The 16751-nt window shown below is 39.3% G+C and overlaps 1 protein-coding gene across 1 annotated transcript in view; it reads left to right on the forward strand.

The window, feature by feature from the left end:
• LOC138249292 (extracellular calcium-sensing receptor-like) overlaps positions 1–16751 on the forward strand; it is a 108824-nt gene that overhangs the window by 68037 nt on the left and 24036 nt on the right. The window contains exon 4 of the mRNA XM_069203248.1: positions 12377–13219. Within this exon, the coding sequence (XP_069059349.1) occupies positions 12377–13219 (843 nt within the window). The remainder of the gene's footprint in view (positions 1–12376; positions 13220–16751) is intronic.

Genomic DNA, 16751 nt, shown 5'->3' on the forward strand with positions numbered 1-16751 from the left:
CTAATTCGGCGCAAACGGAGTATAAATACGGGCCTTAGTGTTTGCATTAATCTTGAGTGAACTTTAAAGGTTCCCTAGCATCTACCTCATCGGAGGAGTTTGTTCCTCCAAAGGGAGTATCTTACTCAGATCGGGCATTACAAAATGCCTCTTTCATGCTCCAGGAGATATGGAAAGTAGCCCTCCCCTTTGTTACTCCTGCGTCCTGCAGCTATCAATAGAGACCCACCTGCACCCTGTGGGGAGAGTTCCTCTGCTCTTCTATCTGCAGGGATTTCAGGTCTGCAATCAACGCCCAGTAGGAAGTAGAGCAGGGCAAGCACCTCATCAGTGTAATGAAGCAGGTTCCCACTGTGCAAGCAGTCTCACTAGTATACATGGCTTCATTCATATAACAATGATTTGATAGGTGCAGGGTGTACTTAAACTATAATAACAAAGGACGTTCCACCAAAGGTCGACCACAAAAACCTTTGCTGCTCTGCTTGGAAAAAGGTGTCACCTGACAGAGCAGGAGGGTAGACGGGTGTTCTTCAATGCCTTGGTAATAACAGATGCCTCATAGAGGAGTCAAGTAGTACAGGTATGAGGTATTAGGCATACATGAATAATCACAGCTTCTCCTGAGATAAGGGCACACAGATGCTGCCTACAGTAGGGATAGACAACTGTGGGCTGCAGTTTCTAGGTACCAGTGTGTGTGAGAAGTCATACATGGGCATCCCTCGGATGGTGAAAGCTAGATGCCCAAGTCTGACAATAGACGGTGTGTCTCTCATAAGGGCATGTGTCGGAGTGGCCTCTGCTGTAGGCTATCCAAAGACCTTCTGCAGCCGCACGGTTCTGTACTTGTCAGTGGGGATCCCTAGGTCTCTTAATGCTGTCAGTGTCTCTGCTGCTGCTTTCCATGGATGCCACAGCTCTGCGGCTTGAATTGCCCAGTTTCTCCCAGAGCTGCTCCAGTATCTCTCCAGCAGTGCTCCCAGGAGCTATCTGCCCCTAATTGTGCTTTCCCCATGGACCAATGTTCATCCAACTCCAGGGTCTGCTCTCCACAGTGCCTCTCTTAGGAGCTCCATTGCTCAGAGGCTCTACCTCTCCATAACCCAAAGTTGCTCCGCGAACATCTTTTGTTAGGGCTGAGACGGGGGACCCTGTGGGGCCAGTAAACATCATCCTCTTCCAGGCTACTAGGGCGAACACCAAACATCCACAATGCATGTGTGAGATGGAAGAGCTCTAGTTTTCTGGGAACTGTAGAACTCATTAGTGCCGGTTGCCGGCAAACTACACCACGTGGTGGTTAGCGAAGTTTTGGTCAAACTCTGTGCTCCAAGCAGAGCGTGGAACTCAAAACTCTGCAAACTCTGCCGGCGGAGCAGAGTTTACTGCCAACCCCTTCAGGACAGTTGTATTAAATATGTCTCAGATAAGCTCTGTTGAGGAGGGGCAAATAGTTGTTGCAGAAACTTCAAAAAAACTTAGTGAAGCTGTTACTGACCAGTGCACAGAAATATAGCAGGGTCACATCAATCACAGAAGCTGCTATCATCAGCTTATGTCCCAGACTAGCTCTGTTCACGGCTCATGTACCAGCAACATCATGAAGGTGCAAGGTGAACAGCAGGTGGAGATGGTTCTCTACAGTGGGGACATAGCACGTGGCCTGGTGCATGTCACTAGTGCATTAGAATATATTAGAATTTCCCTCATCTCTGCTACTGGGGAATCAGATGGCAGAAAAAAGTGAAGAGGTGGCAGGTATAAGTATCATGTCAGCACTAGAAGCCATGAGTCTGCTCCGAAGTTGCAGATGGAGGGCATCGAGTGAGGCCTCCCAGACTCAGAATGTTGAGCCCACAGAAGGGCAAGTGGAGTGACACAAGCATTAGCAATGTGCATCTGCGACTCTAATTCTAATATTTACAATTAAAAACAATCTTAATCTCAAAATAGACATACTTTATTTTGGACTTTATGTGCATTTGCTGTTTTTTCTTAATTTAAGAAATAAAAACATACCTGGCACCAGAACCAAAGGTGGTAAAATATTATTGTTACCGACGCACTGCTGTATGTCATTTCTGCCCAACTTTAAAAATAATGTCCTTTGATCTCTGCATGTTGTTCTCTGCCTTCTCCTGCCCTGGAGCTGTCCTGGGGCTGATGTTGTTTTGGTAGATCGTCTTCTGACTCAGGATCGGAGAAGGTGATGAGTATCCCATAGTGTTGCCATGTTGTGTGAAACAGCCCATGGTGCCACTACCTTGCAGCTGGTGTCTGGTCGATGCAGGAATGCCCCAATGCTTTCATGAAGACAGAAAAAACTAATTTTGAGCAGTCCAAATGTCCTCCCAACTACACTTATTGTTCATTTACGAGCAGATTTGCATCAATGCTGACTTGGTGATGCAGGGTTCAGATATGGTGTTAACACCCAGGAGTGCAAAGCATAACCACTGTCTCCTGCAATGTTAAAGTAAAAAATATTTTAGTAACAAAATGGCTGAATATCTCCTGCATATATCCAAATATCTAAATCATTATTAAGTGAATACCCTTCAACAAATTCTCCTCCAACAAGGCAAGCTGAAAAATAAAGGAATCATGGATACTTCCTGGGAATCGTGCCACTATATCAGTAACTCTATTTGAAGCATTGCAACCAACTTGAATATTTAAAGAATGAGTACTTTTATGATTTCTAAATTTGAACTAATTCTCATTGAATGTGTGTCCCATCAATACAGCCAATTACATCGAGAAATGTAGCTGTAGTATTTTATTTAACATTCCATTCAGAAATTCTCAGGAAACGTATGAGTTTACTTTGCGAAACCCCACTTACTGCAGCTACCACACCCCGGTAGCTCCCAGTGGCTAAGAGGTGCAGTCAGCATGATACCTGCACGTGGGTAGGGACTGAATTGTTGCTGCCAGTGTTTTGCTCTGGCTGAAGTTTAATTTCAGTTAGTACATCTTAAATAAGTGCACTACGTAGCCTGACTTTTCAAACATTTCCTCCATTATCTGGTTAAAACAGTAGCTCTAACTCTAAAAATATGCTTCCGTCTCCTCCTCCTTCTGGGAAAACCAGCCAATATCCTCATCCTCCTCACCATCACATGTAGAGCAGCCATTGTGGAAAACACAGATGCATTCTGGGACTGTTTCTGTAGGTTTATATAGGCTGCAATGGGACACCACCTGTTTTGAGTTGGTGGTAGATTGCACATGCAAAACAAGCATTCTGCGACTAGTACCAATTTTAGAATGCTTTGTACATTGAACTAGTGAATCTGTAATAAGAAATTGCATCATGCAGTTCCTAATTTGAAGTTGCAATTTTACCGATTTGATAATCATTCAGTTTGCAAAAACAGTGGATACTTTTATTACATAACAATAGGCCTTTTTGTTTTTCCAAAAGGGCCCAATTTAGCCCATTAGATGCTGGGCCTCTCCCCCTCCCTTCCCCAGAGTGCTGAGGCCTTTTATTGCTATTTGGGGTAGTTTGCTCATAGGCTTTCATAATATTTGGTCCACATAAGCTACCAATGCCAAGTTTGCGTCCTTTTTTCCAACATCCTGGGGATTCTAAAGGTACCCAGAGTTTGTGGGCTCCCCTGGAGGACACCAAGAAATTAGCCAAAATACAGCTAAAAGTTCATTTTTTTCAGAGAAATTGGAAAAAAGGGCTGCAGAAGAAAGCATGTGTTTTTTCCATGAAAATTGCATGATCAAAGGCTTTGTGGTGCTAAAATGACCCTCTTCCCAGCTTTCAGGAACAGGCAGACTTGAATCAGAAAACTGCATTTTTCAACATAATTTTGGCATTTTACTGGGACATACCCCATTTTTATTATTTTTTGTGCTTTCAACTTCCTTCCAGTTAGTGACAGAAATGGGCGTGAAACCAATGCTGGATCCTGGACAGATAAACATTTCTGAAAAGTAAACAGAATTCTAAATTCAGCAAGGAGTCATTTGTCTACATCCTTCAAGGTTTCCCTACATAAAGTAAAAGCTAAAATAAACAAATATTGAAATTGAGGTGAAAAAAGAGCCATTTCTGTCCAAGTTTTCTTCTATAACTTTTTCCAGCTATGGCAGATTTTTAAAAGCAATATATTGTTATGTCTGCTGGCTGGACTCTTCTGCTTGCGAGGATATATAGGGCTTGTAGGTTCATCAAAAACCCTAGGTACCCAGAGCCAATAAATGAGCTACACCTTGCAACGGGTTTTCATTGTATACCGGGTATACAACAATTCAATTAGTGAAATATAAAGAGTCAAAAACAGGTATCAAGGAAACCTTTGTATTCTTAAAATGGGCACAAGATAAGGGGTTGAGAAGCAGTGGTTATTTGGACATCTCTGAATTCCGGGGTCTCCATACTAGCATGTCAATTACAAATAGACTTCTTTTTTACACACTGTCTTACATTTGGAAGGAAATAATGTAGAGAAAGAGAAGGGGCAATAACACTTGTTCTTCTACTCTGTGTTCCCTCAAGTCTCCTGATAAAAATGGTACCTCACTTGTGTGGGTAGGCCTAGTGCCCGCGACAGGAAACGCAACATGGACACATCACATTTTTACATTGAAATCTGATGTGTTTTTTGGAAAGTGCCTAGCTGTGGATTTTGGTCTCTAGCTCAGCTGGTGCCTAGGAAAACCTACCAAATGTGTGCATTTTGTAATACTAGACAACTAGGGGGAACCCAAGATGGGGTAACTTGTGGTGCTCTTACCAGGTTATGTTACTCAGAATCCTGTGTAAACCTCAAAACTTGGCAAAAAAACCCACTTTTTACTCACATTTCGGTGATAGAAAGTTCTGGAATTTGAGAGGAGCCACACATTTCCTTCCACCCAGCATTCCCTCAAGTCTCCTGATACCCGATAAAAATGGTACCTCACCTGTGTTGGTAGGCCTAGTGTCCGTGACAGAAAACACCCCAAAACGCAACATGGACACATACAATTTTTTACACTGAAACCTGACCTGTTTTGTGCAAAGTGCCTAGCTGTGGATTTTGGTCTCCAGCTCAGCCGGTACCTAGGGAAATCTACCAAACCTGTGTATTTTTGAAAACTAGAAACCTAGGGGAACCCAGGATGGGGTAACTTTTGGCACTCTCACCAGGTTCTTGATCTGGGAAGGAGAGGAAGAAGCATTAGAGACATTCATCATTTCTTTTAATGATAATCCACAACAGCTGGAATTTACATACGAAATCAGTACAACAAGTATCACTTATCTTTATATGAATGTCTATGTCAAAGACAACATGATATGTACGCAGATTCACAGAAAGCCCACAAGTGTGAGCAGTTTGTTGCCTGCTAATAGTGGTCATCCTCGAGCTCTCAAATTGAGTACGGTATGGTGAAGTTTTGAGGGTAAGGCGCAACTGTTCAGATGAATCTGCCTTTGAAAGACAACTGGAAGACATGTATGTGCATTTTGCACAAAGAAGATACCCAGATATTGATCTGTCTGAAGGATGCAATGATAAGGGTGAAAAAACGTAAACAAAATGAACTCCTGATACCAAAGAAAAAGAACATCTCAGTGACAGCTGGGAAGGATGAGATTAGATACATTATGAGATTTGACACTGCTAGTCTCGAAGTAAAGGAATTGCTGAAAAAGAATTGAAACTCTTGAGATTGGATGATACATTGAAAAGGAATCACATATAAAAAAGCATTTTCCTTAGGGGAACATCTGTCCAAGAGTTACCAGGCCTGCCGAAAGAGACATATCTCGAATTGGCTAGAACAGAAAAAAATTGTATTTTGGAAATGTGGGAAATGCAAGGCATGTTTAATTGGAAAAAGCACCTCTACATCTCAAACATATAATGGAAAAATATTGAAAATCAGAGAGAGAATTACTTGTGAGACAACATTTGTAATTTATGTTTGGAATGTGGATGTTGTAAGAAATACGTGGGAAGTACTGTGAATAAACTAAAACTCCGTATACTTCAACATCTAAGAGCAATTAATAATAAAGATATGACATACCCCATGACGAAGCATATTTGGGAACAACACAATGGGGAACACCCTAAAAAATCAAAGGGAATAAATTATTTAATCTTCTTATTTGAAGTCAGTGGATCTAAAAAGCGTGCATATGTTATGTGTTATTGAAGTGTTATATTTTATATAATACATTTTATATATAATTTTTTATATCATAATGTACTTGCACTTTTATGAGATACTTTACCTTATAAACTCTTTAGATAGGAAAACCTACAGAGTTCCTTAACCGACACATACTGTGCTTTAATTGTTGGTACTTGTATGCATCTTATCATTTTTCATAGAAGGATATCCAGAATTTTAACAACTTTTACAGTGTAATTATGGAACTTTGAATAAATTAAAGGCACAGACCGTTTTTTATGGATCAATAGATAATAATGCATTGATAAAATCAGTGTAAAATAGATAATTAACAGGTTTGGCAGTTCAATCAAGCATTTGCACTTTAAACTTTGGATATGAAACAATAAAGAGACAAATGTACTTTATCCATGACATGCCTCTGATGGAAATTAAGTAAATTGAATAAATAGATTGGCTGGATTGCAATAACCCAGAGGGTACCCCGGGGCTTAAATTTCCAGAGAAAATATGGGAGTGATAAAAAGGTGAGAGAATATACCATTACAAAGAAATAAGTAAGTGGATATCATATGTACATAGCATTGAGGAAGGAGTGAAAAGATATTTAACCATCTTTAAACAGGTACTTTACCAGGTTTATTATAAAAACGCCTGACTATACTTAATACATTACATTCAATAGACTCTGAAATGATTCCCTCAAAGGTAAACAGAAACAGCATTGGAAAACGAGGACAGGATGGTTAATGCCCTATTAGTTGTGCAAAATATGTGTGAAAAGGGAGTGGTTTCTTTGAATATAAAAAGCCACTCTAGCATAGTGACCTCTATGGCCAGTTGAAGGCTTTGGCTGAAATGCGTCGCCATCTTTCTTTTCCTTACAAGCACCAAGCACTTTGTTAATATCCTATGAACTCTTTTATAATCCAGATCTGGCGGTGCCGCTTTATTTCTCTCTTTTTTTGTTTGGGTCCTACAACAAAGTTTGGAAGGAGAGAGGCCCCTGGTGGAAGAAAATACAACACATATACAATATATATATATACATATATATACATATATATATGTATATATATATATATTAGTGTGTATGTAAAGAAAGTACTTTTATATATATTCTTGTGAAACGATGAATACTGCTCATCGAACCAGCTGCACCATATCGCCACCTCCCATCAATCACCATCCGAAAAACGAGGAAGGAAAGTATATTTATCGTCTGCTTTATTCAGTGAATCAATCACAGGAAATGCTAACTCCCACTGAAACTGTCAACGCGTTTCGGCTTACGCCTTCGACCGGATATGTTTCCCCCACATTAATCACTAATTTACAGATACAACTTTTGAGCCATCAACTATTTCCATGATACCTTCGCATTCGCAAGGGTGGCAGCCATCTTTGAATGTATATATCGATTATTTTTAAACCATATCATTCTAACAAAAACGCCACATATCAGTTAGCTCCTGCTGTTAATGCATATATATAGACCTGTCAGTTCATTGATGTTCATGTACGAGGACCTCCAACTGCTAATGGGCATAAGTTTTATCTATAATTCCCAAAAATTGACTATATATGAACAACCATCTTATCATCTTGTCAGAGTCCTCTATAATTATTACTTAATACAAATATTTTAAGATATATTATCACATAAGTTTACAGTATTGTCACAAGATTGTTATCTAGAAAAACGTAGTTATATTTAAAAATGTATATACCCCAATATGAATTCTGTATACAATGTCCTTATTCATGTATATCCCATTATCTATTTTGTCAGACAGATATAGAATTAGCAGTCCAATTATATCTAACAGTCTACATAAGAAATGTCAACACTGAATTTTCAAAAAAACATTACTTTAGATTTTTAAATCAATTAAAATTCAACAATTAACTTCATAGCTATACATTAACCTACAATCATGTATCGCAAGGCTACCTAAAAGTTCTTCTGAACATTCTATGGCAAAAGAGTCCTCACTGATTTGTAAATAAACTCGCTAGTGATATCAAAAGTGCATTGTGCAATAAAAGTGCAATAATATATAAAAACAACAATAGTTATAGCTATACAGACACAAATATAGCAAAAATATGTAGTCATATCTAACGTAATTCTAGCCTACATACAAAATATATTTCAAGGAGTGTCTATAAATCATTTTGGTCTACCTGTCAGTATGAATGGTGATACTAGCAAAATCGTGTCACAAATGTACATGGATTTCTGCATCAAGATTGTGACGCCACGGATTCTCAGATCCCAATAATAGGATCATTCTTGATTCAGTTTCTCTCAATTCTGCTAATCTGTTACCGGATCAGGGATTTATTCTAATGGATTTAATACCATAAAATCTCAATGAACTGCGGTCACCTCGATGTGCTTCCCAAAAATGTTTGGCTAATGGATAGGTTATATCGTGATTTTTTATGGCATGAAGATGTTGCAAAAACCTTACTTTAAGTTTATGGATAGTGCTACCCACATATTTCTTATTGAAGCCACATTCAATAACATATACAACATATTGAGTGTCACAAGTAATTCTTTCATTAATCTCACATTTTCTCCCATTAAATGTGAGATATTCATGTGTGTTCCATGCAAAATTACACGCCTTACAGTGGCCGCATTTAAAAAATCCTAAACTTTTTTTGGATAACCAGGACCTGTTATTTTTCAGACAAAACAGACTTCTTGTTAGATAATCTCCCAAAGAGTTGGTTTTACGAAAAGTAATTTGGGGATGTTGGCCAATCCTTCCTAGAATATGCCAATTCCGTTGTAAAATCCTACTTAAAGTAGCGTGTTGTTGATTGAATTCTAAGAACAGTCTAGGAGGAGACAGTTATAAACCTGAATTACCCTGTTTATCTGTGTTCCTAAACAGTAATTAATCTCTGTTCTTAATGCTAACCCTATTGTAGGCATCAATCAAAATATTATACGGATAGCCCCTCTTCAAGAATCTTTGAATCATGTCCTCTATGGCCACCCTAAAGCCTTCATCATCAGAACATATTCTGCGAGCCCGCAGAAATTGACTATAGGGTATACTCCACTTAAGAGCTTTTGGATGGCCACTGTTCCCATGCAATATAGAGTTACAGGCTGTCGGTTTGCGAAAAACAGTAGTAACCAGTCTGTTATTTTTAATAAACAGTTGGACATCCAAAAACTCAATTGATTCTCTACTGCAAACAGTTTGAAGTGAATAATTCAGTTCATTATTGTTGAGCATATCAACATATTCAGATAATTCCTTTTCATCACCATCCCAGATCAAAAACAGGTCATCAATGTATCGTACCCATAGTACTACCTTATCCATGAACTTTTCATTAATATCTGACCATGCTATCGCCTTCTCCCACCATTCCATGTACAGATTAACATAAGTGGGAGCAAAAGAATCCCCCATAGCTGTACCCTGCTATTGGAGGTAGAATTTTTTGTTAAACAGAAAAACATTATGTGTCAAACAAAATGATAGCATGGACAGCAACATCTCAATATGTTGTAAAAATTCTAAGGGACGTGTTTTAAGAAAGTATCTACATGTTTCCAACCCAAACTCATGTTTGATGGAAGTATAAAGCGAAACTACATCCATAGTGACTAATAAATAGCTTTTCTGCCAAGGAATGTCATGTATCTTTGCTAAAAAATCATTAGTGTTACTCAAATATGATGGTAATTCAGTTACATATGGACACAGAAAAAGGTCCAAATATCTCGAAGTGTTTTCCAAGAGAGATGAATTTATGCTCACTGTGGGTCGCCCAGGGGGATGTTGTTCATTTTTATGAATTTTGGGAAAAAAGTAAATGCAGGGTATTTTAGGAAAATCAATTTTCAAATATGAAAATTCATTTTGATCAATCAGATTATCCACAAACCACTGTAATAGCAAATCATGGTGTATCTTCTGATGTTGTCCAATCGGATTCACGCTTAGTTTCTCATAATGATTCAAATTTGTCAACTGTCTCTGTGCCTCCTTTACTTAATCATCCATTTCCATAATGACAATATTGGCACCTTTATCGGAGGGTTTAATGATAATAGAGTTATTAGCTTTTAGGGAGTTTAAATCCCTCCAATCACTTGAGGTAAAATTACTAGAGACATCTCTGTACACTTTAGTACGGTTAATCTTGGAATTCATACGGAATTTGTCTATATCCCCTACTGTTAATTCATGAAATACTTCAATAATATTACCACTTGGTAATTGGGGATTAAATCTACTAGATGGTCTTAGCTTGCTGTTATCTGTCAAATTGGTGATGAAACCAATATTTTGCTAAATATCTTTATCCGCACCTTTTGTGTGGCATGATCTCAAATCATCTGTTATTTCTTCAGCTAATTCATTAATCACAACTAATGCTGATGTATCTTCAATAGTGAATCCAGGAAATTCTGAATTTGCAGTCTTCAAATTAGTGCCAGAATCAATGGGTTTATATAAACCCATTGATTCTGGCACTAATTTGAAGACTGCAAAGATAGATCTGTCTATGTCTATAGATAAATCTATCCATATATATATATATATAAATAGAGCTATATATTTTTTTAAATAGCTGTATGGTTTGCCTGGCGGCCATAGTTATTAAACTATTTAAAAAAAAAATCCCCACAGGGGGTCAGCCCTGCTCACGGGCAACCCCCTGTCAATTTCGTTTAAAAATATAGTTATATTTTGTTTTTATTTTTTAACCCCTGAATACGCGTGATCACACCCTCCCAGGGGTAAACTTACTTTTTTTTTAAATATCCCCCCGAGGGGGCGGTCCATTTTCAGAGGGGGCTGACATCCCCAAGTGAATTCCCTGGTGTCTAGTGGGGATTCCTGGCCCGGGATCCAGGGCCAGGAAACCGTTTCAGGAAGGCCTCGTTTGACAGGGGAGAATCTCCCTTTTCGAACAAGGCCTTCCCGAATGGTGGAGAGGCCAGTTTGGGCTTGTTTTCCCCACTGGAGCAGAACAAGGCCTTACCTCCGCTTCCTGCTCTGGAAAACAGATTGTGACGTCAGAGCACATCGTGGTGCGCTGATATCACAAAGGGGCAGGTGGGGGCACATTGTCTCCCAACGGGTATTTACATTTTTTAAAAAATCCTCCGGTGCGACGCACTAGAGGATTTTTCAATCCCCTTTCTGATGTCGGCCACTGGTCGTGACCCGCACCAGGGAAGCAGTGCGGGCGTCAGACGGTGGCCGATGCCCACCTTAAAGAGGTTAACTAATCTGGCTGTTAGCAAATGCAAAATGCCATTGTAAATCTGGCCCATAGTTGTTGTCGACTGAACCATGTAAACCTTGTGATGAGAAAACCCATTAAAGATATGTCATACAAAACAATCTTCACAAATGTACACTAAATGAAGAAAAAAGCAAATGAGAGCAAATGTTGAGACCCTTAATTTTCTTTCTAGTTGCCCAGTGACCTCTTCTTGAACACATTTCAAAGGTGAGGAAACCAGTGTCATCTGCATGCACTAATGACTGTGAAACTATTTGATCTCTGTCGGCTCCCATTAGAGATGCATGAGAAACCCTTTATCGCCAACAACAAATTTGCCTCATTCACATCTTTCCTGTCCCAGAGAGTACACATGACAAGAGAAGAAAGGCGCACTCAAAGTTTTAAAGGCAAAAATAAAAAAAGGAAAAATATGTAACCCAGCTTTGTAAGTCATACTCCCAGGATATGGAGTAATGTCCTGGACTATGTAAAGCTGTGACCTACTGTGGGCTCTTCCAGCAGGATCTTGCTAATAGAGATTGCCGGTGGTTGATGCTCATCTCTCTGGGGCATTTTCAGTTATTTGGCTGCCTATTGGACTTATTAGCTGGAATTTAATTCCTGCTATTTTCATGTGTGGTATCTCTAACCCTCAGTCGGTGATTCAGGCTAGAGGGAAACAATATATAAATACATGCATACTTCTTGGATCTTGACCCTACCTTGCACTAGAAGCAAGAGAAGTGGGATTCAGGGGGTTTAAAGTTAGTGAGTTTGAATTGTGGACCAGCCTTGCTGCCTTGTATGCACTATAGCCCATCAGTACTAGTTGCTTTACACTGATCAAGTCTCAGAGCCAATTTAATCTATAGGAAATGCATACAAACTGTAATATATGTTAAGAAACAATTTAATTTTGCTCACAGTTTCCTGGTGTTATTTTCCCATTGTGTGACAGATTAGCCATTCAGCCGTGCTTTCTTCACTCAGTGACAAGCTGCAGTTCCCATCCTTCCTGCGCACGGTGCCCGGCTACACATTCCAGAACATCGCCCTAGCACGACTGATGGGGCACTTGAGCTGGACATGGGTGGGGATGATCATTTCTAATGATGAGGTGGGTTTGCAAGGAGGTCAGGGCATCAAGAAGGGCATTGAGGAAAATGGAGGCTGTGTGGCTTTCATGGAACAAATTAACCTTCGGTTCCCCAAGGTAAAAGTCCGGCAAATTGTTGAAATGATTCAAGGGCATTCAGTGAATGTTATAATTGTTCACAGCCCTGAGGTACACGTCAAGGTGTTACTACAAACCCTTTATGAACAGAATGTAACTAGCAAAGTCTGGATATTCACAGCATCATTTATCATAACTCCTGGACTATTGGATGGCCAGGCCTGGAAGATAATGAATGGATCTTTAGGGATTGCACCTCACACAGAACACCTGCCTAAGTTTGAAGAATTCTTGGCCAATTTACATCCTTCTATGTACCCTGATGACATTTTTATGAATATTTTCTGGGAGAAAGCTTTGCATTGTAAACCTTCAGAGACAAAGGATAATGAAACTGTTACCACAGAAGAGTCAGTAAGTAAGACCATGTCTTGTTTGGGGGACACATTTTTGAAGAAACTGGCAAGGAATTTGTTTGAACTCAATGACCTGAGCTACACCTACCACACATATACTGCAGTTTATGCCATTGCACATGCATTACATGGTCTGATTACATGCAAGCCAGGACATGGGCCTTTTATGAATAAATCATGTGCTGACATCAACGATATCCAGCCCTGGCAGGTAACAGAATTATAAATCCTAACTCATAAAAACCTATAAAGCCTGTAAATGACAGGTCTTGCAAGTGAACATATTTTTCAGAAGGAATGTAAATAATCTTTTACTAAAGTGCAAGTTTGAAACTAATTGTGGAAGAACTTGGTCTAATGTGCCTCTCTCTCTCACTCTCTTTCTCTCTCCCCACCCCCCCGGAGTTCACACAAGGTGATGTGTGGAAAAATATTACTAACAAAAATCGTTTTACAAGCAAAGATGTCCTTGAAGAAGAGGTGTGGGTCCTGTTGTCTGTTTGTCTTAAACTCCAAATTTAACTGAATATTCATGGAACGATAATAATGGAAAAACTGTATTTAAGGAAGCATATATAATATGTAAGCAAACATTTGGTGATGTCAGAGCTCCCAATATGGCATTGAACTCCAACTATTGTTAGTCTGTTCGCTAGACAGACATGGTAGTGGTGTAGAGGGTCTTGTAAGTGATATAGCTGATCTTGAAGATGATTCAAGCTTGCAGGGGGAATACACATAGATCCTTGAGGCTGTGGGTGATTTGGTCAGACTTCTTCAGCCTATTTGCAAGCCAGGATGCTGCATGAAGGATTAGTTTCAAGGAACCAAGGGACATTTCTGGGATACAGTCAAATAAACGGTTGTCTCCATTCATGTGGAAAAGGACTACAGCTTTTCTGAGGTCTTCTCTTGGGAAAAAAAGTTCAAGTTTTTTTTTTTTAAGAAGAGAGGGTTGAAACCAGACACTTTTGTACTTCTGGGCCATGCATTCTTTAGGTTAGAGATTTTAGTTGAGGGTGAATCTGAGGAATCTGGTGTGATGTAGCAGTTGAGGTGCCAAAGCCGTAGACATGACTGAATCAAAGCATGTTTGATGCTGTTGGCAAACAGGAGGAACTTTGTGAGGCTTAGCATCAGCTAGTTTATTGGCATTTAGGTTTGGAAGCATTAGAAGTAGGCTCTGACTCCATATGTCAGTGAATCTGTATGTCTTTGGGTGTGAAGATTTCCAGTTAGAGTTGGGTGTCGTCAGCATACTGGTGAATCTGGAATTTGCTGCCTGCTAGAATGGCTCCTTTGCATTCTGTATGAAAGTTAAAAATGAAAGACGACTGTTCAGAGCCTTGGGGGACCCTGCTAGTGAAAGGACGTATTCAGTATATGGAAAGTCCCTTCTAAACAAGTTAGTGTTGAATTGTGAGGTTTGTGGTGAACCAATGGAAGATTTTGCCACTGAAGCCATTGAGAGTTTTCAGAATATGCATCAATGCGGGGTGGTCAAATGTGTCAAAAACTGCAGAGAGATTGAGCAGGACCAGGAGAAAAGGATGGGTTGTGTCACTGAGAAAGAGGGAGTCGTTGACTACATGGAACATGACTTGCTGATGTGCTCCTGTTCTGGCTGCTGACTGCCTTCTAAATGATGTTTCCAACAAATGGAATGTAGGCTACATGACAGACATTGATAAGATTGGCTGGATCCACTGTCAACCTTTTCAGCAAGTGGACAATCTGTCCAGCCTTCAGACTGTCACAGAAGGTATTGTGGGTTTAATGAGGCATTGACAATATGGGGAAATGCATTTAGGTGTTGGTTCCCTTCAAATATTTTGAATCAAATTTACTTCTGATTGGTCAGTTGGTTTAAGGACAATTTTCCTTGTTTTGTAATGTGAATTGGACCTGTCAGCCAGGTAGTAAATGTGACCTTTCTTCTGCAAAAAGATCTATGTTCCAGCAGTAGGAATCTTGGCTGCCTCCCCTGAAGGCATAGTGAACATACTCCATGGTTACCAGCGTCAATCCAACAACATAATGAAGAGTTTAAGAAGAGATTCCAGCATGATGGCCCTCATTCTATTCAGATTAACTGAATATTCCATCCATGTGTCACGGGAGTCAGGGATTTAAAAAAAAAAAAACACAAGGGCTGTCAGCTGTTGAAATACAGCCTCATTGAGGTATTCTGCTCTCAGATATTTCTCCCACGCTGATATGACACAAACATAGTCATGTTCCTACCTGCAGCCCCCACATGTTTGGTATCCAGAACCAGAACTCTGCCTGTGAAAAGATTGTCCTCTGTTTGATTATGTCTTTCCCCTGTGTGGTACTCATAACTGGAAACTTGAGCCCTTTCAGTGTTGCAAACCTCCCTTACAGATGTAGTGCACACCAGATTGTGTGCCACATGTGAGGAACTATGCCTCAGCTGCCTCACCCTGTATACCTCTGCTGAGCATTTTCACTGGTTATCGGGTGGAACCAACTCAGTGTGAGATAACAAGCCAGTAGTGAAAGATAGAGAGTTATGAAAGCCGAACCCCTGTGCTGAAGCCCATATAGCAGTTATGCTGAATGTTCGTATTGCTGTTGTCGCTTCTGACACATTTCATGTTCAAAGAGAACCAAAGTACCCCTAGCCCTTGTGCTACACGACTGTGTCAAAGCAAACACTAATTATAAGATCGATTTTTACAAAACAATTGAACTTAGGAAAAATAAATACAGAACAGAAACAAGATAGCTTGAATTGCATCTTTACAACAGCATATCTCTGTGTTCACCAAATCTGATTTTCTGCACCTCGCAGCCAACCAACAAAAATCTTTACCTATGCATAAATGGAGATCTAGCCTGCAGTGATCACAGCACTTCACCTCTCAAACTTTCACATCTCCAGTCAATTGTGTTTAATGTTCTTCCTCCACACAACAGCTCAACTACAGTACAATGACAGCTATGTCACTCAAAGAAAGTCTAAGGGCTTGAGTTATTAAGGAGTTGTGTTATTCTTGGTCATATAAGCTGACACAAGGCAGAGCAATTCCTTAATTCAGATTTACAAAGCCAAGCAAGGGGCGATTTCATAGTAAAGTTAGACTGTTGGTCTAAGTTTAGACTTTTCTTCTCAACTTAGACCAAAAGTCTAAACTTAGAGAAAAAGTTTATTTTTCTATGAATAAAGTTAGACTTTAGGTCTAAACTTAGATTTTTGTTCTAAACTTTACCTTTGTGAATCGGGCCCATTGTTTTAAACTCAGCTGAAATGTTTCAGTTATAGTAATCTCAAATAACTATAACTTGTGTCTCATACCCTATTGTTTTAAAGTTAGAATTTTGGTATGAGTGACATTTTCACGTAACTAAAATATCCCTTTAGCCTTTGCTTTTTTTCTGTGAATTTCTACGTTTTCTTTAATGTAAAGTTAGATATTATTTCAGTTCCTAACTATTATGTCCCTTTAAACTTTACATTTTCTGGGTGCATGTTTGTGTTTTTTTACATAATGTGCACCCACCCCCATTTCTGGTGACTCAACTCCTTATAAAAACATTTAAAAGACAGACCTCTTGGCTTTATCAGAAGGTGAGCACATGAATACATATAAAGCAGACCTATTGACTTTGTTAAAAAGCCACCAATAATTATAATTAAATGTATATTTTATAAACACACACTGAAATATTTATTTAATACAACTTTTTTCACAAAGCATTTTGAATAGAGTTTTTTTTAA

This window comes from Pleurodeles waltl, chromosome 8 (assembly GCF_031143425.1).
Source record: "Pleurodeles waltl isolate 20211129_DDA chromosome 8, aPleWal1.hap1.20221129, whole genome shotgun sequence".
NCBI classification, from domain to species: Eukaryota; Metazoa; Chordata; class Amphibia; order Caudata; family Salamandridae; genus Pleurodeles; species Pleurodeles waltl.